The sequence below is a fragment of the Rana temporaria genome, chromosome 2 (assembly GCF_905171775.1).
Source record: "Rana temporaria chromosome 2, aRanTem1.1, whole genome shotgun sequence".
NCBI lineage: Eukaryota > Metazoa > Chordata > Amphibia > Anura > Ranidae > Rana > Rana temporaria.
Genome location: NC_053490.1, coordinates 499,584,779 through 499,607,855, shown reverse-complemented (window position 1 = coordinate 499,607,855; position 23,077 = coordinate 499,584,779). Strand labels below are relative to the sequence as shown.

General features: G+C 42.6%; 1 protein-coding gene and 1 long non-coding RNA gene across 6 annotated transcripts in view; one reads left to right on the top strand and one right to left on the bottom strand.

Moving 5' to 3' along the window:
• Positions 1-23,077, top strand: part of GRIK1 (glutamate ionotropic receptor kainate type subunit 1) — a 581,617-nt gene that overhangs the window by 326,579 nt on the left and 231,961 nt on the right. For all 5 annotated transcript variants that reach the window (XM_040338856.1, XM_040338854.1, XM_040338852.1 and 2 more), the window contains exon 5: positions 17,090-17,143. In XM_040338856.1, the coding sequence (XP_040194790.1) occupies positions 17,090-17,143 (54 nt within the window). The remainder of the gene's footprint in view (positions 1-17,089; positions 17,144-23,077) is intronic.
• Positions 15,137-18,777, bottom strand: LOC120927884. The gene is made up of 2 exons (XR_005747142.1): positions 18,624-18,777; positions 15,137-15,220 (listed from the first exon to the last, which is right to left on the bottom strand). It is a non-coding gene; the product is annotated as an uncharacterized LOC120927884 (long non-coding RNA).

Sequence of the window (23,077 nt, the reverse complement as noted above, 5' to 3'; positions counted from 1 at the left end):
ACGCCCCCTACCCGCCCAATTTGAAATACGCGCCGAGAAATACACTACGCCGATGTAACTTACGGCACAAAATCTTCCTGGATTAGAAATTCCGCCAGGTAAGATACGGCGGCGTAACGTATCTCTGATACGCTGCGCCAGGGCAAATGTCTCTCAATCTGGCCCTATATGCTTAGCAGAGTGGGAAAAGATTGAACATTTGTTAATTATATTATTACTATGTGTGTCCCTGTTGGGAAAATTTTCTTCACTTCCTGTTTGGTTCGCGACAGGATGCAGAGAAAAAACTCTCCCCTAAATTCACCTCAATCCATAGCGTGAGGTCAATGCAAGTTTGCTTAACCAAATTGACACATTGGTGGTACTGGCAGCCAAGCAGCAATAAGCACAACCAGAGTGCCCCTATCTCTGGACCTGACAAGAAGCTTCTTTTAGGCACTTACCAATCCTCCTGGCTCCCCTGTATATTATCACCAGCACCAGCATCCATATCTAGCCATGATTTCCAGTGTAATCTGCAGAACTTTCATTGTGACAAGTCAACCCAGTCCCGATCTTCATTCAATAACTCCTTTAAACCCCTTCTTTTGAGATTTGATCATTTCACATTTCAGTGTCTCTATTTTTGTAGAGCTGAATTAAAACCTTATACATTGGGGGCCAGATTCACAGAAGAGATACGATGGCGTTTCTCTGAAACTCTGTCATATCTTTCAGAGTATCTATGCGGCTGATTCATAGAATCAGTTCCGCATAGATAGCCCTTAGATCCGACAGGTGTAATTGACTTACACCGTCGGATCTTAGGATGCAGTACCTCGGCCGCCGCTGGGTGGAGTTTGCGTCGTATTCCAGCGTCGGGTATGCAAATGAGGTTTTACGGCGATCCACAATGTTTTTTTTCGTTCGTTACGTCGTTGCTAGTCTAGTTTACCGTCGCAAAGTTAGTCGTCGTTTTACCTGCCCTAACTTTACACAGCCCATGTTAAAGTATGGCCATCGTTCCCGTGTCGAATTTCCAATTTTTTTTTTCTTGCGTAAGACGTCCGGGAATACGAAAGTACGCTACGCACGTCGCTGTTCGAAAAAATGACGTCACTTCGCGCAAAGCACGGCGGGAATTTCAAAACGGAGCATGCGCAGTAGGTCCGGCGCGGGAGCGCGCCTAATTTAAATGGCACACGCCCCTTTGAATTACGCGGGCTTACGCCGGAGGCCGCCGGCGTAAGTTTTCACGCAAGTGCTTGGTGAATCAGGCACTTGCGATGAAAACTTGCGGTGGTGTAACGTATATACGATACGTTAAGCCGCCGCGATTCCACGTGAATCTGGCCCTGTGCATTTAAGGACAAATAAAAAAACTGCACTCTCTGTCGGTTTTAAACTTTTATTTCAGATGAAAAAACGTATTTTGGTTACGATAGTGTTGATTGAAATCTAGCTCAGTCCTAACATGCTGATTATGACTAAATCACAGTGGTTAACCAATGTCACAGCACCTGAACCAATGCTGTTTGAATATCCTTGGGCCAAAAGTTGTCAAATTTTGGACCACCTGTCTTTTCTGTACCCTGCACTGGACCAAGCACTGTAGTTACATAGTTACATAGTTAGTCAGGTCGAAAAAAGTCCATCCAGTTCAACCACAAAAAATAAAAAACAAAATAAAAAACACTAGTTGATGATATTCAAACAAAATCCTTTTCAGTTTGGGGTGCACTTTGACATCTTTGCCTTGGTTGCCCTATTCCAACATTGCATTGAAGTACGTTAACCCTTTTGCTTTGCCCTACATGTTTGCTTTCCAGGGCATAGTGTATGACCTATTTCACCTCCTCCTGTTGTAAGTTCATATGCTTCCTATAGTTGGTAAATGCCATTAGGATGGGACATTGGACGCTGCGAGAGGTACCTGCCCACATTCCACTGCTGGAGATCACTTGGCCGGGACACTGGCTGTTACAAGGTCTGGGTTTTAATTAAATGATATAAAAAAAACACCTATCAATTGCTTAGTATGGGGGCACTATTTTTTTTTTTTTAAGGTGGCCATAATTCAGCTTTAACCACTTAAGGAGACGCTCGCATGGATATACATTGGCAGAATGGCACGACAGGCAAATTGGCATATATTTACATCAGTTTGAATTTGCCACCATGTGCGCGCACGCCTGCCAAGAGCTCTGTGGCCATGCCCATGGGACCCATGGACTCGATGTCCGCCGTTGTCCTGTGATCGGGTCACGGAGCTGAAGAACGGGGAGATGTCAGTGTAAACACAACATCTCCCCGTTCGGCCTAGTGACATGTCAATGATCGTCTGCTCCCTCTCATCGGGAGCAGTGATCAGTGACGTGTCACTCGTAGCCACACCCCCTAACAGAATCACTCCCTAGGACACACTTAACCCCTTCATCACCCCTAGTGGTTAACCCCTTCACTGCCGGTCACATTTACACAGTAACCAGTGCATTTTTATAGCACTGATCGCTGTATAAATGTGAATGGTCTCAAAATAGCACCAGAAGTGTCTGATGTGTCCGCCATAATGTCGCAGTCACAATAAAAATCGATGATCGCCGCCATTACTAGTAAAAAAGATAATAACAAAAATGCCATAAACTATGCCCTATTTTGAAGATGCTAAAACTTGTGCGCAAACCAATCAATAAGCTCTTATTGCTATTTTTTTTACCATCAATATATAGAAGAATACGTATCGACATAAACTGAGGAATTTTTTATTTATTTTTTATAGATTTTTTGGGGATATTTAGTATAGAAAAAAGTCACAAATTTTGCTTTTTTTTTTAAATTGTCGCTCTATTTTTGTTTATAGAACAAAAAATAAAAGCTACAGAGGTGATCAAATACCACCAAAATAAATCTCTATTTGTTGAAAAAAAAGGACGTCAATTTTGTTTGGGAGCCACGTCGCACGACCGCACAATGGTCAGTTAAAGCGACGCAGTGCCGAATCGCAAAAAGTGGCCTGATCATTTGGCAGCCAAATGGTCTGGGGCTGAAGTGGTTAACCAAAAGTCGTGGCTTTTGGGCACATTAACTCTGCTAAGGAGGATAATCCAGTATGACCTCTAATCCTTCCCTAGACAGCATCATACCAAACATTTGATTATGTGAGCTGCACTTGTACAGCATGTTCTCCAGGGAAGGGAAGTATTTGTAGCCCTTTGGTTGTTTATTATTCATCCATCCCAACCAGTTGGTTTACAAAGTTTTAAGTTGTTATTTTAGCAGTTTTAGTTTGCTTACATATGTAGCACTACCCCCGGAGGAGCTGCTGGTTTGTTTTGGGTGGCACATTTACCTTGTGGCTCTTCCAAATTCCTAGGGGTGAATGGTACATATAGCAATAGTAAAGGAATGTCCGCAACAAGTTTCTTTTGCTGTGCTCTTTATTACCCAGCCGGGTAAAAACAATAAAACTTGTGGTGAGGAAAGTAAAGTTGAAGGAAGAAGGAGAATAGCAAATTCAGGTGTAGTAATAGGGAAACAATCCTGCTCCCACGTGTAACACTTCTCTGCGCCACTCCTGCTTGAGTGGGAATAGCGTACCCAGACAGGCCTCTCTCACTGACCTGGCAGCCAGAATATCGCTCGAACCTTTGAGGAAAAGTCTCTGCCACAGACCTCCTTGGAATGAACTTGGATTTGAGGAAAAGTATCTGCCACAGACCCTCCTGGAATGGACTTCAGGGAGACACCTCTGCCACAGGCCCTCTCTGATTGCAAATATGGAGGCAATCCTCCTTGGAAGAATTACGCCTGGATCTCCTTCTTAACGTCGCCCAGGTACCGACTGACAGGTGATCAATCCTTCAGTGTCCGGCTACCTTGATCCCCGGTGGATTGTCGAGACTCTATTGGATCGCCAGCCTCTCATTGGCTCTCCTCAGATGGACTCCCCACCGAACAGCTATACTGCTTGGGAACTTCAAAAGTGGGAACCCAGTCGATCACTGGGTCCCCGCTGCTGCTCAAATGTTCCGGACCAACATGGTCCCGGGACCAGGAACACCGCGAAGAGCACCCAAACCTTGAGTCCGCTGCTGCCATCTACTGCACTGGGGTGGGAATAACACCCCAGTACAACAGAATGAGCACACAGCACAGGCAAGCTGAGACAGAGACCCAATTTGAACATTTTAACCAGATCAGAGTTTAACTACACTCTGATCTCCCTCTAAATTTAAATAGCACCGGTACTTTGAAGTAACCTGGCGCTACACATACTTAACATAAGGTATGCAAATATCAAACACAGCGTCCACAATTGAGTTATGGTCCACACCCTCCCATCCATGCACCTTCCTATTGACCACTGAAGCCCACCACACTTGGTGGCCAGTAGTAAGCCATAGCTTAGATGTGGACTAGAGCTCAGTAACTATTTATATATTAACCTGGGATCACTTTACAAGGTAAGATGGGCTCAGGGGTTCCCTTTAATAATGGAATAATGACTGAACCAATACATAGTTGAAGTTAGATATACAGTAGCTAAAATAATAATTATTTTTTTCATTCCCCTAAATGATTTAGGTTTTGCACTTAGTTGGGTCACTTTCTCACCTACAAGCTTTATGAGTTCTGTCACGAAAGACAGCAATACTTTTATGATGTAATTGGTGTCTTGGCACCAGAGTAACACTCACTTCTATTGTGGTAATCACTTTGTAAAAGTTATTTTTCAGCGGCAGCAGGAGCATGGAGACCTCTGTGTCCTTTTGGCGTGAAAGTCTTTAATCACATTTGAAGTTATCCACACATACAGTTTCTCTCATTTTGCAATCATGTCAGGTCTTGTGGTTGTGCTATTTTTTTCTCTTAATCTTAAAGTTTATCTGAAACCAAAACTTTTTTTATCTTTTTTTTTTTAAATTTGGAAAGAGTAAGACTGGTGACTGGTTGGAACTCCAATGAGATAATTTTTGTTGTTCAATGTTTTTGTATTAAAGAATATAATAGAACATAAAAAGTCACAAATATTGCAAAAGTACAAAAAAAAATAGGTTATCTAATTTAGGGCTGTGCAAATTAACTTTTAATTAATCGATTAATCTTTTTGATCGATCAAAATCTTTTTGATCGAATAAATTTCTTTTGATTGGTACTCACCTCTCCGCCGGCTTCTGGGCCTTCAGGGAGTTCTGTCGGAGATCCAGTAATGTCACGGACACCGGCGGGGCTTGCCGTGTCCATCTGAAGGGCTTCTTTGCTGTGCCTTCATATCTGCATGCTGGCGGGACCTTACTATCTGCCACACGCAAGGGCTGTTACACTTCCCTCTATCACTTCCCTCTATCAACCTGGGATTCTACAACCATCCACTGGGAGTTGTGATCGTTCCCTTAATGGGACATCTACATGCCGACGGACTGATGTTAACCTCTCCTCATCTGGATTCAGCAGTGGTATCGTTGTACACATTTTTTATACCAGTATCATACTTAGCTATGACTTCTTTTGGTACCGTTTGGTATTACTCGCACCATTTTTACAGTTTATGTAGCTACATCGATTTTTTTCTCCAGTGCAATATTTATTTGGTTACCTACTTGAAGACTATAAAAGTTTTAATGCTATTCCCATCGAGCGCTGCCTTTGTGTGTTTTTTGTATCCTGCTATCCATTTTTCCAGTGGTTGGTAGCTGCACTGGGAATCAGCCTGCAAGGAGATCAGATAAAAGTAGTTGGATCTGTATGTGCGTTATAATTAATCAAAATTAGTCGATTAAAAAAAAAAAACTATTAATCGAACAGAAACATTTTGATCAGTAACAGCCCTATTATCTATACATATCCATTATGCTGTAAGCCACAAAAAGTACAGAAACATTAGGATTCGTCCATCAACTATAAAGGGTACAAGGTAGGAGAGTGGTAGGCCCCCAAAAAGCATTTGTAGTATGAATGTGAAGATAATACAATACAGTGTAACCATGCTAACATTTCAGTAATGCTGTGGAGAACCATAATCGTTAACCGTTAGGATAACGGTAGAGAAAAGAGAAAGGTTAAAGGGAGAAGAGAAAGGAAAAGTGAGGAAAGAAGAGGGAAGTGAGGCCGTTGGCCCCCAATGGGCCCAAGAGTCATCTGTCCAGTTATGCTGGAACCAAGGAAATTAGAGAGGAGGAGAGAGGAGTCAAAGCCTGGTGGGAGAAACCCAAGATCATTTTTGCTTTCTCTGTCCCCACTGAGTAGATTCATCCCCTCTAATCATCCTGATGACCAATATCAGACTAGGAGTGAGGGAAAATCCAAACTTTTGGGTAGTTGCTGAAAAAAGAAAAGAAGGGATGTCTTCTTAAACGCGAGACTTCTTCCGGTAACGCCTGTCTAGAAGAGGATTCTCCTCACTTTGGAGAGATATCATTTTACTCCTTTAACCTCTTACTTCTGGCATAATGCACATATGTATCAGCACAGCATGTAGACCTTAATGCTGACTGTATGCATATATGTTTTAGCTTGCTCCACTGTGCTGGGACTGTGCTCACTGTGTGCTTTTAGCACATTGGCCGAGCTGTCACTGGCAGTTCCCAGTCAAAATTTACGGTACTAGTGGACAGAGCACCTGATCATTTGACCGATATAACAGCCAATCACAGCAATCTGTAAAGTGAAATTCCGCGCCTAATCACAATATAAATTAATAATATAATAAGCTGCTCCTCAAAGACAAAAAGAAATTTGTAAACATTTGTAAATATAGAATAGAGGGCGCTAGGCCCATACAATATAGTGTAAAGTGCCGTGAATCAATCACCTATGATTGACAATCAATAACTCATAAAATGTAAAATTGATTAAAAATAACAAAATAAAGTCCCAACATATTGCAGTCAGCGCTGCACTTTGGAAAACACACACAGTGTGTTCAAATGTGATCATAAAATATACAGGAAAAGTCCCAAATGATATAAGAAGACGATAATTATAATCCACTTCGTTATTGACAGTTGTCCTGTGAAAAGAGAAAATGCCACCACCGCTTCTGAATAATTATTTTCAATTCCACCCAAGGTGCTTGAAAAATGAATTGCTCTTACCAGAGCTCGTTGACCCCTTTAGTGAAAAAGATGGTCAAACAAGCTTATGCAGGATTGTGCCTGCACACATGAGGATATGGACAGACCGCTTTGCAGATCCAGGAACTCCAAACGGGATTTTATGCAAAAGAAGAAAAGCCAGGAAGCCCAATAGCGTGATACCGTTTAATTAAAAAGTGTTAAAACATACATAAAAACAGCCAAATGGCTCCTTACATTTGGGGTTGCCCACCCGGCACTGAGGCTGCGGACTTGTCACCGCTAAGTTGCGGTTTCAATTGTTAGGATTCTGTGAGGAGATGAAAGCCGCCGCTGACACACCATCAGATAGATCCTCGCCGACACTCCACAGCGCGGGGGGTAAGTCACGTGACCAGGCTGCCTTTCCGACGTGCGTGACGCCCCCCTGATGACGTTACTATAACGAAACGTACGTCGGAGGCAGCCTGGTCACGTGACTTACCCCCCGCGCTGTGGAGTGTCGGCGAGGATCTATCTGATGGTGTGTCAGCGGCGGTTAATTGTCCGTTACAGGCATGTTCGTGTAAACCTTATTTTTATATGTGACATTTAGGTGTTGTCACCTTTTTTCCCACTAGGGGTCGCTTGGTACGCCTTAAGGAATAATATCCGTACCTGGCTCTTTACACTGCATATTACTTCATAGTAAACATTTTTGGTCGTTTTTATAATTTTTTTAATGTTTACATCTTATACATTTTTCTGGCTTCTAATATCATTTCAAATACCTATTTATGGCGCCCAATATATATATATATTTTTTCCATATTTTTTTTTGTTTAGCATGACCCACATTGAGACCTAGCTGAAGGTTCTTACCTTCCTAATCCACTGTGGGCATGTTTGCTGTTTTTTCCCTTGGTTAAGATGGCGTTTTCTCTTCAGGCCTTTCCTTGCATGTCAGAACGAGGTTGGGTATTTATAGCGGTGTGTCACTGTATAGCCCATCCACATTGAAAACGTCAACCTATGACGAAACACGTCTGGAACGTGCGCTCAGTGACGCCACCGCGCTTATTGTGAATGAGGAAAGGCTCCTCCATTGCCGGCCGGCACTATTTTAAATGCTTTTATGATTCTGCTTATCTGTAAGTACAATCTTTTATACTTTAATAAAATCCCTCAAATGGTATCACGCTATGGCCCGTTTTTTGTTCTTGTGATCCACGGACCATCCGAGTGAAGGGGCAGCTGTTTTTTTCCCTGTGGAGGATACGATCCGGAGCTTCCTGGACCCTGTGTGTGTGTGAATCCATTCATTTAGAATTTACCTGCTTAAGGCTGACTCTTCTTATCGATCTGGTAAGAGGCTGTCTATGTGGTGGCGGTTTCATGGATGGTTTAATCCCTCACTGCGGTGCTGTTCGTTCCAGCTGATTACCATTTATTTTCACTTCACTGTTGGGACATTTTTCACGATTGTTTCACTCAGATCAATTTATTTACTCAGTTCCGGCTCAACAGCTGGTTGGATATTGTTGGTGCAGTTTTTTCTTTTTCTCTAAGTGCCCACAGTGCCCACCAGTGCCACCTATAAATGCCCACAAGTGGCACCTATCAATGCCCACAAGTGGCACCTATCAATGCCCACCAGTGGTGCCAATCAGTGCCTCATCAGTGCCACCTATCAGTGCCCATCACTGCCACCTATCAGTGCCCATCACTGCCACTCATCAGTGCCCATCACTGCCAGCTATCAGTGCTACCTATCAATGCCACCTTTTAGTGCCACTTCTCGGTCACCACCAGTGCCACCTATCAATGCCCTTCAGTGCCACCAATCAGTGGCACCTCTCAGTGCCCACCAGTGCAGCCTTATCAGTGCCCACCAGTGCCGCCTTATCAGTGCCCACCAGTGCTGCCTTACCAATGCCCATCAGTGCAGCCCATCTGTGCCCATCAGTGCAGCCTCATCAGCGTACATCAATGAAGGAGAAAAATTACCTGTTTGCAAAATTGTATAACAAAATATAAAAAAAAAAAGAAAACAGTATTTTAATTTTTTTTTTAACAAAAAAATAATAACTGCAGAGATGATCAAATACCACCAAAAGAAAGCTCTATTTGTGGGGAAAAAATATAGAAATGTCATTTGGGTACAGTGTAGCATGACCGCACAATTGTCATTCAAAGTGCGTCAGCGCTGAAAATTGGTCTGGGCAGGAGGGGGTTTAAGTGCCCAGTAAGCAAGTGGTAAAGCCCCTATTTAGGGAAAGAAAAAGCTTTCCCATGCAGTGGGGCTGTGCCTGCACTGCACGGGTTAACTGCTCCTTTTTAACTAGCGGAGAGGAGAAAGGACTTTTACTTATCTAATCCTCCAATCCTTCCAGCACAAGATCGGATTGGTCTGGCACCCTCATGTTCCATTGGTCTTGAGCCCACCACTGGACCGTGAAGGAGAGCTGTTTTCTGGTGGAACGAAGGATTGGGTGTTTATACGCATTATACTCACCTCTAGACAAAACAAGCAGTTGACCTGTGCAGTGCGGACACAGCTCCACTGCATGGGAAAACGTTTTGTTGCCTGAAGATGGACAATAACTTATTAAAGATGTAAGACTTTGGGATTTCTTAGATTGGTTCACCAGGCTTCATATAAACCTTCTGCATGTAGGGAAGGGCAAGTTTTCTTGCATCTAAATGGACACGTGTGAGCAGGCTGTTAAGCTAACATTTGAGTGTCAACTTTAAAGGTGCTCTCTTGGCAAATGCTGCACCCCCCCTATGTAATCTATTCCATTCTTACACCATACTAGAAGCAGACAAATGGGTCCTGACTGGTCATTAGGTATAGGGAAAAGGGAATAGCCGCTCCAGGTGGGAACCCAGATGAATATCCTCCGCTGCAGACAACTCAGGTGCAGACAATGCACTTAGCAAAGCAGGAACAAAAATTGTCTCTGGACAGCCACACTCTGAACATATTGTAGCCTTTATTAACCACTTAAGCCCCAGACCAATATGCAGCTAAAGGTCCAGGCCAGGTTTTGCGATTCGGCACTGCGTCGCTTTAATAGACAATTGCGCGATTGTGCGATGTGGCTCCCAAACAAAATTGGTGTCCTTTTTTCCCCACAAATAGAGCTTTCTTTTGGTGGTATTTGATCACCTCTGCGGTTTTTATTTTTTGCGCTATAAACAAAAGCAACAGTTTTGAAAAAAATTCAATATTTTTTACTTTTTTCTATAATAAATATAACCCAAAAATATATAAAAAAACATTTTTTTTCCTCAGTTTAGGCCGACACGTGTTCTTCTACATATTTTTGGTAAAAGAGATCGCAATAAGCGTTTATCGGTTGGTTTACGCAAAATTTATAGCGTTTACAAAATAGGGGATAGTTTTATTGCATTTTTATTAATTATTTTTTTTTTACTACTAATGGCGGCGATCAGCGATTTTTTTCATGACTGCGACATTATGGCGGACAATTTTGACAATTTTGACACATTTTTGGGACCATTGTCATTTTCACAGCAAAAAATGCATATAAATTGCATTGTTTATTGTGAAAATGACAGTTGCAGTTTGGGAGTTAACCACAAGGGGGCGCTGAAGGAGTTATGTTTCACCTAATGTGTGTTTACAACTGTAGGGGGGTGTGGCTGTAGGTCTGACATCATCGATTGTGTCTCCCTATAAAGGGGATCACACGGTCGATGCAGCCGCCACAGTGAAGCACGGGGAAGCCGTGTTTACATACGGCTTTCCCCGTTCTTCAGCTCCGGGGAGCGATCGCGAGGCGGCGGCTAGAAACGGCTCCCATGGAAGAACCAAACGCCGCATGTACCGGGGGGGATCCTGATCGGACCCCAAACCCGCGGAAAGGCAGGGACGTACATGTACGCCCATATGCCTGTACGTGCCATTCTATGGACGTATATATACATGCGGCGGTCGTTAAGTGGTTAAAGGAAGGACAGCAGTACAAGTCACAGAAAAATAAAATAAAACCCGACTGTTGACGCATTTTGCACTGAAACTAGTGCTTAGTCAAGCTTGTATCCAACTGCAAAGTGTTTCTTTATTGCATGATCACACAGAAAAGAAAGCTATTTACTTATTTAATCTGAAATATGGCATCAGGTGTCCCTTTATAAGTTTAGACCAATGATCCAATGCTGTAGTCTTGTGGTGACATCATCCTGCCTCTGCAGTCTTCAGAAAGGGGGTCCGGCCATTGGGCAGTCTATGAAAAATCTTCATGTTACCCTGGCAGTGACATGGTCACCTGATGAGGGATTCCCCTCCTTTGCCGTTCCATGGGTTTAGCTAGGTAAAAGGAGCTCTTAAGTAGCTTTTTTACATTTTAAACACAATGATTAGTTATGGCGATGGAGGGAAAAATGGGGAACGCCCATGTTCACACAGCTTAAAGGGGTTGTAAAGGTTTGTTTTTTATTTTCTAAATAGGTTCCTTTAAGCTAGTGCATTGTTGGTTCACTTACCTCTTCCTTTGATTTCCCGTCTAAATGTTTTTTTTCTTTGTCTGAATATCTCACTTCCTGTTCCTCCTCAGTAAGGTGTTCAGTAAGCTGTTCTAAATGACTTTCCACCACTCGGATGATGGTGGAAAGCTTACTGAGGAGAAACAGGAAGTGAGAAATTCAAACAAAGAAAAAAAAAACATTTAGAAGGGAAATCGAATGAAAAGGTAAGAGAACCAACAATGCACTAGCTTAAAGGAACCCATTTATAAAATAAAAGACGAACGATTACAACCCCTTTAACTTATATAAATGCTCTAGATATTTTTCTACAATACAATTTTACTTTTCAAGATACACTTTTTGTTTTAAATTCTGTTTTTTTTTTTCTTCATCTTGTGAGAAGTTTCAAGTAAATTAATTTGAGAACAAATTAGCAGCGCTGGGAACAAAAGCCCAATGTCACCCTTAATGTCTGTTCCTGCAGGCAATGGAAGGTGGTGTTTCCCTTTCTTTCACCATGAGCCAATTAAAGCAATAATCACTTCCAACGAATAAACAGAGGCAAAGCATTTCTTATTTTTAGCTTTCATTGGCTTGTATCTTTTTTTTATTTTAAGCATTGAAGCCGGCTCACAGAACTTCTTTTATCAAATGAGGAGATTGAATTGGATGTGTATTCTTCCCTCTCACTGATTTCAAAGCGAATCCCTTCCCTTTATGGAATTATTGTGACAGGCGGCAACTTACCATCGCCGTGGCTTTAATTAACAGAACAAAACCACTGATTGAATTTACAAAGCTGAATAGATTTCCTCTGTAATTCTCTTGTTAAAGAATTATTTCAAGGACTGTCTTTTAGCTTGGCGTTAGGTAGTCAGGAGTTCAGCCTACTGCTAGATAGAGGCTGATTATATAATGGATGTTAGATTGCCCATTTTTTTTGTAAATACCGTATTTGCCGGCGTATAAGACGACTGGGCGTATAAGACGACCCCCTAATTTTCCAGGAACATTTTTGGTTTTGGGCATAGGTGTGCGCAGCCTATTGCATTAGGGTGTGCACCCCAAAGTTTAAACACACATGAATGCCACCTGCTGTCGCAGGGAGGAGGCTCTCGTGGTGGGAGATAGTTGATTGGGGCCATATTATTTTACACCCTAAAAACAGGTGTAATGTGTTACTAAAGTCAAACCTAGCCTTTAATATAATGGAGGCATTTACACTGGTCACTGGCACCCCTAACCACCCACCTGGTGCTGCCCCTGGATAATGCTAATGCACATGGGGTGATTAGGGTGTGCCCAGGCACACATGGCACAACCTGTGCGCACGCCTATGGTTTTGGGATATACTCGCCATCTTAGACTACCCCCTTCCTACTAGTCTTTCTGGAAGCTGAGGGGTAGCCAAAACCGCTGACAGAAACAGTCTTTTTTCAAATCTCACTGTGCCATTACATTACATGCCTCACTGTGCCATCACTTGCCCCCACTGTGCCATCACTTGCCCCCACTGTGCCATCACTTGCCCCCACTGTGCCATCACTTGCCTACACTGTGCCATCACTTGCCTACACTGTGCCATCACTTGCCCCCACTGTGCCATCACTTGCCCCCACTGTGCCATCACTTGCCCCCACTGTGCCATCACTTGCCCCCCACTAGGCAATCACTTTCCCCCCACTGTGCCATCACTTTCCCCCCACTGTGCCATCACTTTCCCCCCACTGTGCCATCACTTTCCCCCACTGTGCCAACAGTGCCATCACTCACGTTTTGCTGATTTTTTCCAGGCCGGTGACAGTCTCCGTGCTGCGAGCATCCATGATTTGAAAGTTGTGCCTTCTTCTCAGCGTGTCCTGTGATAGGCGGAACACAAATTTTCCCAGCAGCGCCTCTGTTCTGTGTTCCACCTATCACAGACGTCCTCTCGTCCGAGGATGCAAAGGCATCTGTGATAGGAGGAACACAGAACAGAGGCGCTGCTGGGAAGATTTGTGTTCCGCCTATCACAGGACACGCTGAGAAGAAGGAGTGGCTTTTAAATCATGGACGCTCGCAGCACGGAGACTGTCTCCGGCGTATAAGTCGACCCCCGACTTTGGATGCATTTTTTTGCAGCCAAAAAGTCGTCTTATACGCCGGAAAATACGGTATATACATAGTTAAATGTATGTTGTAGCAAAAACCAGAGGGTAAATCTAGACACAGTGACAGTTAGCTAAGGATTGGGCTGATACCCACCCCCCCCCATGATGAAAGGGAGATGGGTAGTATTGACCACATCTAATTTGATTTCCAAATTCATTGAAAAATACTCATGCAAAAGGTTTAAATCCTACTGTCTTTTCCAAGAGGTATTGACAATTAGGGATGGGCCGAAGACACCCCTGTTTGGTTCGCAGCAGAACTGACCAACATGGGAAAAGTTCTGACCCAAACAGCGAACCCTATTGAAGTCTATGGGAGCCAAACAGGAAAAATCAAAAGTGCCCATTTTGAAGGCTTATATGCAAATAATTGGCCATAAAATGGGTACGGGGGTCTGGGTACTGCCCTGGGGTACATGTATCAATGCAATTTTTTTTTCTAAACATGCTTTTCTCTCAGTATAAAGCTATTTTAATGAAGCAATTTTAAGTGAAACAAAAAAAATTAAAGATTTCTTTAAATATATGCCGCGTACACATGATCATTTTTCAGCATGAAAACATTTTGTTTTTAAAAAACATCATTTAAAATTATGCGTGTGGGCTTTTTAGGTTCTCGAACATGCTGCATTATTTAACGTCGTTTTAAACAATGTTGTTTTTTGGGTGTCGTTTTTTCGGGTTGTAAAAAATGATCGTGTGTGGGCTGAAACGACGTAAAAAACCTGCGCATGCTCAGAAGCAAGTTATGAGACGGGAGCGCTCGTTCTGGTAAAACTACCGTTCATAATGGAGTAAGCACATTTATCACGCTGTAACAGACAGAAAAGCGCGAATCGCCTTTTACTAACACTGAATCAGCTAAAGCAGCCCAAAGACGAATATAGTGCCGTCGTACGTGTTGTTCGTCACCGCGCTTTGCTAGATCATTTTTTAAAAACGATGGTGTGTGGGCAACGTCGTTTATAATGATGAAGTTGGGAAAACGTTGTGTTTTGGACATGCTGAAAAACAAAGTTTTTTTCATGCTGAAAAATGATCGTGTGTACGCGGCAATAGTGCTTGGGGGTCCTCTTAGTCTGCATGTAAAGTGGCACATCTGTAGCATGCATAGAACATGCTGCAGCAAAAATTACATTTGTAAAAAAAAAAAAAAATCTCACTTAAATTGACTTGCGTTTGGCAGCTATTGGAAAAAATTTGAGCAAACTGGGTCCTCCCCAAAATCCATACCAGACCCTTATCTAGGCAATCAGCCTGGCAGGTCAGGATGGGAGGGGGGAAAATCAGCAACCGTCCATCCCCTTCTGGACCATACCAGGCCACATGCCCTCAACCACCCCAAAGCTTATTGGGGGCTTATCGGAATCGGGAAGACCCCTTTAACAAGGGGGCTCCCAGATCTTGAATAAGTATGTACCTATTCACCAAAAAAGTGTCAAAAAGTAATAAAAACACAGACAGTTTTCACAATTCCTTTATTAAAAAATAAAACAACAGTGTCCCTCGATGTAAATCCATCGCGAATAACGCCGCCCGCTGCACCTGCAAAAAAAACAAAAAAAACAATCCCGCCATTGATGAAGGGCGACTGAATACTCTGCAGTTCGAAAGCTCTTATATTGGTAAAGACCTGTATGGTTTAGGAGATATTTACCATATACGCTTGCTCCGATGTCATCAGCTCATGTGCACCGAAGAAAGGGCACGATCGTGCCGTTTCTAAAGGGCTTGTGCCATGACTTGGCAGATCACGCGTGCATACGCAAGAGTGACGTCACGCAACTCCGGACAGTCTGAGAACCGGAGCCCGTGGCCCTGGAAGGAAAAGGGGTAAAGATGGACACTTTCACACAGTGGGGACAGCGGTGACATTTCAGTGCTTACTTTGCAGGTAAGTGCAACATAATGGGCTAGTATGCAATGCATTCTAGCCCATTATGCTTTTACTTTGCAGGGGAAAAAGAGGAAGTAAAACCCATCAGGGTTTACTTCCTCTTTAACAAAACGCATATTAATGTGTGCGTTAAGAAACAGCAACAGACAATGAAAATGCACATGACCATTTTTTTTAACAACGCAGCACAATGCACAGGAGTGCATTGCGGAATATTGATGTTTACTGCACTGTTAGAAAAATGTGTTTAGTTTCGTTAAAGCGGAGGTTCACCCTAAAAACATGTATATAACATTACATTCTGCATACTTCCAACATTTACAGTATGCTGTTTGTTTTTTTGCTGTACATACCGTATTATTGCTATTTTCCACTCGGCTTCCGGGTGCTCACTCCCGCGGGAGTAGTCGTTCCTATGCAGAGGCGCAGTGTCGAGTTTCTGAAAGTAGCCGAACCGCGAGTCCGATCTATACGGCGCCTGCGCAGTCAGCTCTACACGGCTCCTAGTCGGTGCGCAAGCGCCGTATAGAGTCGTATAGAGCCGACTCGCAGTTCGGCTACTTTCGGAAACTTGTGACGTGCCTTATCTGCCGGGGTGACGTTTTTCTCAAGATGTCAATCATCTGGGCGAAGTCCCACACTGCGCCTCTGCATAGGAATGCCTACTACCGCGGGAGTGAGCACCCGGAAGCCGGGTGGAAAATAGCAATAATACGGCATGTACAGCAAAAAAAACAAAAAACAAACAGCATACTGTAAATGTTGGAAGTATGCAGAATGTAATGTTATATTCATGTTTTTAGGGTGAACCTCCGCTTTAAGTTAATAATTTTGTTTCATCAAATTTGTTTAGTTATAATGATATATTTTCATAATTTGTTTTGTTTATTCGGATTTGTTTTGTATATCCGGATTCCTTTAGTATACTCGTTGTTTCAAATTGATTTGTATTTCGGAAGCTATTTCAGAAGATTGGCTATATTCGTTTTAAAGTGGTATTTGTTATTTCGAAAGATTGCACTGTTTGGGTTGGATGAAGGTGGATTCATCAGAATTTCTGAATCACAACAAATTGAACCAAAATACATTTGGCGTTCATTCATTATGTTATGATCCGGAGATTCTGATGGATTTACCTCCATCCAACCCAAACTAGGAATTCCTCATCCTATTTCACTTTTATACCTTACTGTATTTATATGTTTCCATTTCATATTATAGTGCATTTTTTACAATAATGAAAATTTTTAATGCAATATAAAAGCTAAATGGATCTGAATCAATTTTCGATAATTTGATATGCCGTTAAGCTTTTCGGATTCTTTAAACATTAACATAAAGTTGAAATGAAACTGATGAATAGAAGTACATTTTGTTGTTTTGTGATAAATCATTTTGGATTTGTTGAAATTTGTTACTATTGTGACAATAAAGTTTTCATTTTCCATTAAGTATAATAAAGTTTCCATTTCTTTCAACAAATGTCTAACTTTCTTTATCGTTTTGGTTGTTTTTAGATTCTCTCCATGGGGATGATGACTGAATATTATCACTACTTCTTTACAACAATGGTAAGAGTCAAAGTTGAATAATACTGCCGTAACATTATGTTTTAAAAAAAATCCTTTTATTTGGGGATTTAAAGAGAGGCAGTGGAGTCGAGCAGGCTTAAACAGCATGGAGCTGCAGGTTGCATAAGTACACATGAGTTCACATTTTATATTCCTGTTAAGTTGAATTGTGTTCAGCGTATCTTGTGAAGACTTTAAGCGGAACCTTCTACCATAAGTTCTCTTTCACAAAAAGGGTACTTTTTACATTTTTGTCCTCCACCTTAAACAACCACGCTCATTCTCCGGTGAATACTTAACTTTATTTCTCATCTGATGCCTTTAACATTGGTTTACATCCCCAGCAAAAAATGTGCTGAGGACACCCCGTGCAGTAGATTCCCATAGGCTTCTAGGGGAGTGTCTCTAAAGTCTTGTAAAATTCTGTAGGAAGATACTGCTCTAAAACAGAGAACGCACAGAAGATTTTACTCAAAGGATATATACAAATTCTGCAAGATACAGATAAGTATGCATTTGGAGAGGGGAGGTTGTTCTACTTTAGGTTGTAGGAGGAGAGAATCACTCTTTGTGTGAAAGTGTATTTATCCTTTAAAGAGATATTCAGAGGATATGAGTGTTCACAATGAATGTTGAGGGGTATATGGAGCCATCAGCCCTGCTTCTCAAAGGAGGTTATAATCAAATGTCTCCACTATAACCAGGAAATTACAGATGGCAATTGTCTTACTATGCAACGGCTTACAAGGTTTTTCTACTTCCAGCAAAACCACAGTGGTATGATAGGGCCTGGGGGAGTTGGAGAATTGAGGGTGACCAGGAGGCCCTACCATCCAACACTCCTGGAAGCTGAATTGCAGCGCTAATATCTTTGTATGGGACTCACAATTTAGCAGCACTTCTGTATGAACATCTTCTACAGTTTTCCATTGTGTGTTTGCTTGCAAAGGTAAATGTGTAGACTTGGTCTCTGTAGAACACAAGTTTGGCGTTAAATTCCCCCTAAGTTAAAATCTCCCCAACCCAGGCACCCACTTACTTTTTTCTTTCAGCATCAGTCTTGTTTGTTGTTTACATCTTCTCTTTAGAAACCTTCTCCATGCTGCCCACACCTGCACAGAAACTTCCCATTAAACAAAATTAGGTCTTATTGTAACAATATGGGTATGGCCCATTCAAGTCGAGGAACCGGCAGCACTGAGAAGAATTCTGAATAGAGGATTTAAACAACGTGAAAGGCTCTATTACAGAAAGGTAGGTAGACTAGGGTTTGAGAGCTGGGGAGTTTTTATCTCAACCTGAACTTTTCCTTTAAGGGCTTTACTGTATATACAGGTACCAGCCTCCCTTGATGTATTTTAACACAAAGGAACCCTTTAAAGCAGAGGTTCACCCAAAATAACAACTCTATCGCATCACATTCCTTACTGTACAGATATGCTCAATAGCCACATAATAATTTTTTTTAGGTTGTAATTACCGTAGTACAGCTGGTTCAATTGCGACTTCTGGGTTTTCACTCCCACGGGAGTAGGCGTTGCTACTCCTTTCCCCGGCGCCGCAATATGATCTGGGAGTTCTGGGAGCACAGTGTCATTCCCACTTCGCTCTACGCCGTCCAGCACAACGGGGCGTGAACTATCAAATTTGGTTGAAAAGAAAATTGGGTGGACAGGAGGGATTATTACGGTGCCAGAATAGAAGCCAGACAACTCATTTATAGAAAGAGTAGAAAAATATTTATTAAATTTTTTACACAATAAAATCTGATATAAAGTACATTAAAAAGGTCATGTTTTATATGAAAATGGACAGGGGACATTTGAAAACACCAAACAGGTGAGTACTACTTTGTATTGGGAAACAACATTGAATGCTAAAAAAAAAAAAATAAGTTTGCCGCGGAATCTCCGCTTTAAATAATGTTCAGATCTCATGGAACCCCTTATAAAAATATTTTTTATCTACAACCAATGAGACACTAGCATGAACAGTGTGTTGTGAATGTAGGCGTAAAAAAAAAAATGAAAATGTGGTGTTCTTAGGTCTTTTGACACCTGGGATTTTATTTATAACAATATTATTTTTAGTAATAAAATGACTGTAGTGATTACCCCCCGAGGGGCTGCTGCAAAAAATACAGATTTCCTTTACCTGTTCATTGGCTGCCAGCCCAGGTTCCAGTTTCAGAGCACACCAACAAAATAATGCTCAATTTAATGGTTTATTAATGAAGCTTTATTGCAGTAGTTGAACACAGGCAGGTAGTGGGATTAGGGAAAAAATCACGAAATACCTGCGCTCGTTAAAGGACTGATAGATAAATAAATCACTTATAAGCAGTTTCCTGGAAAAAACATAGCATAAATAACAATAAAAATACAGCGCTTACACTAGTAGAGGCAAATCCACCAGGTGAATTGATTAAATACAAAGTGTTAAATATAAATGTAGTCCATGATGTCATAAGACAAAAATTCCATAGAGATCCAGTGATGATAGTCCACAACAGTAGATGTCACTATAAAGAACCCCCACCGATGAGGACACACACGGACCCTTACCCTAAACGTTGGACTACACAGATAAAGTATTAAAAAAAGCATTATTTAAAATAATGGGTTTTAAGCTGTCAAGCTCCTCAGATTCCGCCAGGACTGCAATCATCAGACTATGTCTCCTTCCAGAATGTTAATCAGGTCTCACATAAAGGCAAAACATAAACACCTTGTTGCGCAGTATTACTGATAAGGTGCTTTTAATAAAAAAAGTGCCAAGGTACTCACAAACATAATATTTAAATTCGCATTTGTGTCCATCAGACATCTGTGCTCTTTATTACCCAGCCGAGTAAAAACAATAAAACTTGGTGAAGAGTAAATGTTTAGTAGAAATGAAGATAGCAGATCCAGATGTCAGCAATAGGGAAACAGTCCTGCTCCCACCTGTAATGTCTCTTTCACCACTCCAGCCAGAGTGGGTGTAGCGCACCTGGACAGGCCTCTCTCACCAGCCTGGCATCAAGAATGTCACTCGAACCTTAGGAAAAAAATCTCTGCCACAGACCCTCCTGATAATTGAACAGCGGAGATAATCCTCCTTAGCAGACTTGGCACCTGGATCTCCTTCAGGTAGTTTTTGAATTAGGGTACCGACTGACAGGCAGCCAACATCCAGCCTCTCAGTGTCCGGTTCCCCTGGTCCCCGATGGATGGTCATGCCCCTATCGGAACACCAGCCTCTCTTGGTACTCCTCAGGCAGACTCTCCACCGTACGGCCTCCTCCAACTAGACGGACGGCCCAGGACCTCCTTAGGTGGGACCCAGTCGATTACTGAGTCCCCAAGCGGCAGATCAATTACTCCGGGCCAATGTGGTCCCGAAGCCAGGATCCTTGCGTTGCACGCGCACCCTGGCCCGGAAAGGCCATTTGCCGGGGTGGCGTGAAGTGGCTACCCTAAAGGTGTGCGCCACACGAGGAGAAGCCCAGGAAGATGGTGTCTGCCCCATAAATACTCTCTCCCCGCATGCACAGCGAGGCCAAACCCTCCTGATAGACTGCTGGGCAAGAGCACCCAATCCTTGACTCCACTGCTGCCACCTGCCGACCTGGGTTGAGATCAGCACCCCAGAAACAACAAAATGGACCCACAGCACAGTCAAAGCTGAGACAGAGACCCAATTTTGGACAAATCAACATAGTCAGAGTTAACTAACTCTCTGACCCCCTCTAAATTTAACATAGCACCGGTTCTGGAAAGTAACCAGGCACTACATTAATAAAAGCATTGACATCCCATTCAATGTTTAAACTGTGAGGCCTATAAGAGCGTAACCAATAAATCCACTTAGTTTCAAGTTTGGAAATCTCTCTTTTGATATTGCTACCTCTCCAATGAGGGCTAAATTGGTCAATAGCCATAAAGGATATTCCCGCTGGATTCCTACCATAGCACTGATCAAAATGTTTGGAGAGAATATGTTTGGGAAAAACATTTTTAAAATTGGCAATATGCTCATTCATTCTGACTTGAAATGTGCATATTGTTTGGCCAACGTATTGGAGCCCACAAGGGCACGTGATGATATATACTACAGTACATATCAGAAAGGGTCTAACATCATATGTCTTAGATGTGGTATTAGAATGGGATAAGTGGGTGCAGCATACACAAAAACATACACAAAATAAAGAACACATGCAGGTATTAGCGGGCAAATTCTCAAGCAAAGTTTTTTCTAACAGTGCTTAAAGTGACACTAAAGGTTCAGTTTTTTTAAAAATAACAAACATGTCATACTTACCTGCACTGTGCAGTTAGTTTTGCACAGAGTGGCTCCGATCCTCCTGTTCTGGGGTCCCACGGCTGCTCTCGCAACTCCTCTCCGCAATAGATAACCCCCTCTGGGAACCTCTTTCCCGAGGGGGTTACCTACTGTGTCCTACACTCTGCATCCATAGCCGCGGGGTGTATGGATTTCATTGACAGCAGTGGGAGCCAATGACTGCAATGCTATCAATCTATCCAATGAAGAGCCAAAAAGCCGCGGAGAGAGCGACGCGGGATCGTGCCCACAGAAATTCGGGGCTCGGGTAAGCAAAATGGGTGGCGGACACTGCAAGGTGTTTTTTCACCTTAATGCATAGGATGCATTAAGGTGAAAAAACACAAAGGTTTACAACCCCTTTAATCCTTTAGTAGCAGCCTAGAATAAGATTGGAATTAGAGGGGACAGCCAGCTAGTCTGTGACTCTATGCAAGCAGTCACAATCTTTGTAGCAACCTCTGGTAATAATCAAGGTACTTTTACACCGGGAGCTCTTAGGTAAAAGGTCTCTCACAGTGTCCAGAGGAGGTCCCTGCAACACTTGCCAGTGAAAGGTTTTTAACTGTTTTACTACATTTCTTCAGTTACATCCTGGCTTCCAGGCCTAGGCGAATGTCATACATCGCAGGAGTGGTTTCTCAACCAAGCACACCCTCCTGCCTGCATGCCTGAGCTAAGGGCAAATGGATTTCAGGAAGTAAATGCTACATGAATTATCTGTCCTTACTCAAGATGGCAACAGCTAAAATGCTAGGGGGTAATTTTTCAAAGTGACTTCACAGCAAAATAAGGCGTTAAGGCCTTCACGCTTTAAAGCCTTCACGCTTTAAGGCCCGATATCTTCAAGCCTCTCCACACATGCTGACATTTAAAACATTTATTTTCTCCATAGTCACACCTTCTGGTCCGTCCTTCCAGGGAGGCCATATAAATATTTATAACCCAGTGGCTAACCCCAGGGCTGTCTTAATGAGAGGGCACACCTGGTCGCTGCTCAGGGGCCCAGCTGCATGGGGCCCCTGCACTTTCCCCAAAGCAGCTGGTCCTTGAGCCAACGCTCCCCCGAAATTGGGGGCCCCATGATGGCACTGAGAGTGATAGATACACACGGGTGGCAGTCTGCCTCCTACCTATTTGATGTCTGTTTACCTTCAATGTCATCATTGTAGGGGCCTCAGAGCATTACTTTGCCCAGGGGCCCATGATGCTATTAAGACGACCCTGGCTAACCTTCCTCCAGAAACAGGCAGAAGCAATCACCCCCAGGCTTAAGGAGACATAACCAGACCTGAAAAATGTATTGCTGCTCAGTTGAATACAGCAGAGCCAAAAACTAAATTTACCCAGCACAGGGAAGGGGCACTACATTAAATTAAAGAAATAATAATAATATCCAGAGAAGAAAGTCAGACAGTGAAAATTAACTCACATTTAGTGAGGTTAGTGAAAAAGTAACCCTGTATATTTATGGTTAGTGTAGAACTCCACTCCTACACTGGTGGTCAGTGAAGGACCATATTACGCTGGTGGTGAGTGAGTGACCCCCCACTCCTGATACCTAAAAAGATAATTGTGCCCAGTGGTAGCATATTTTAGAGGTAGATG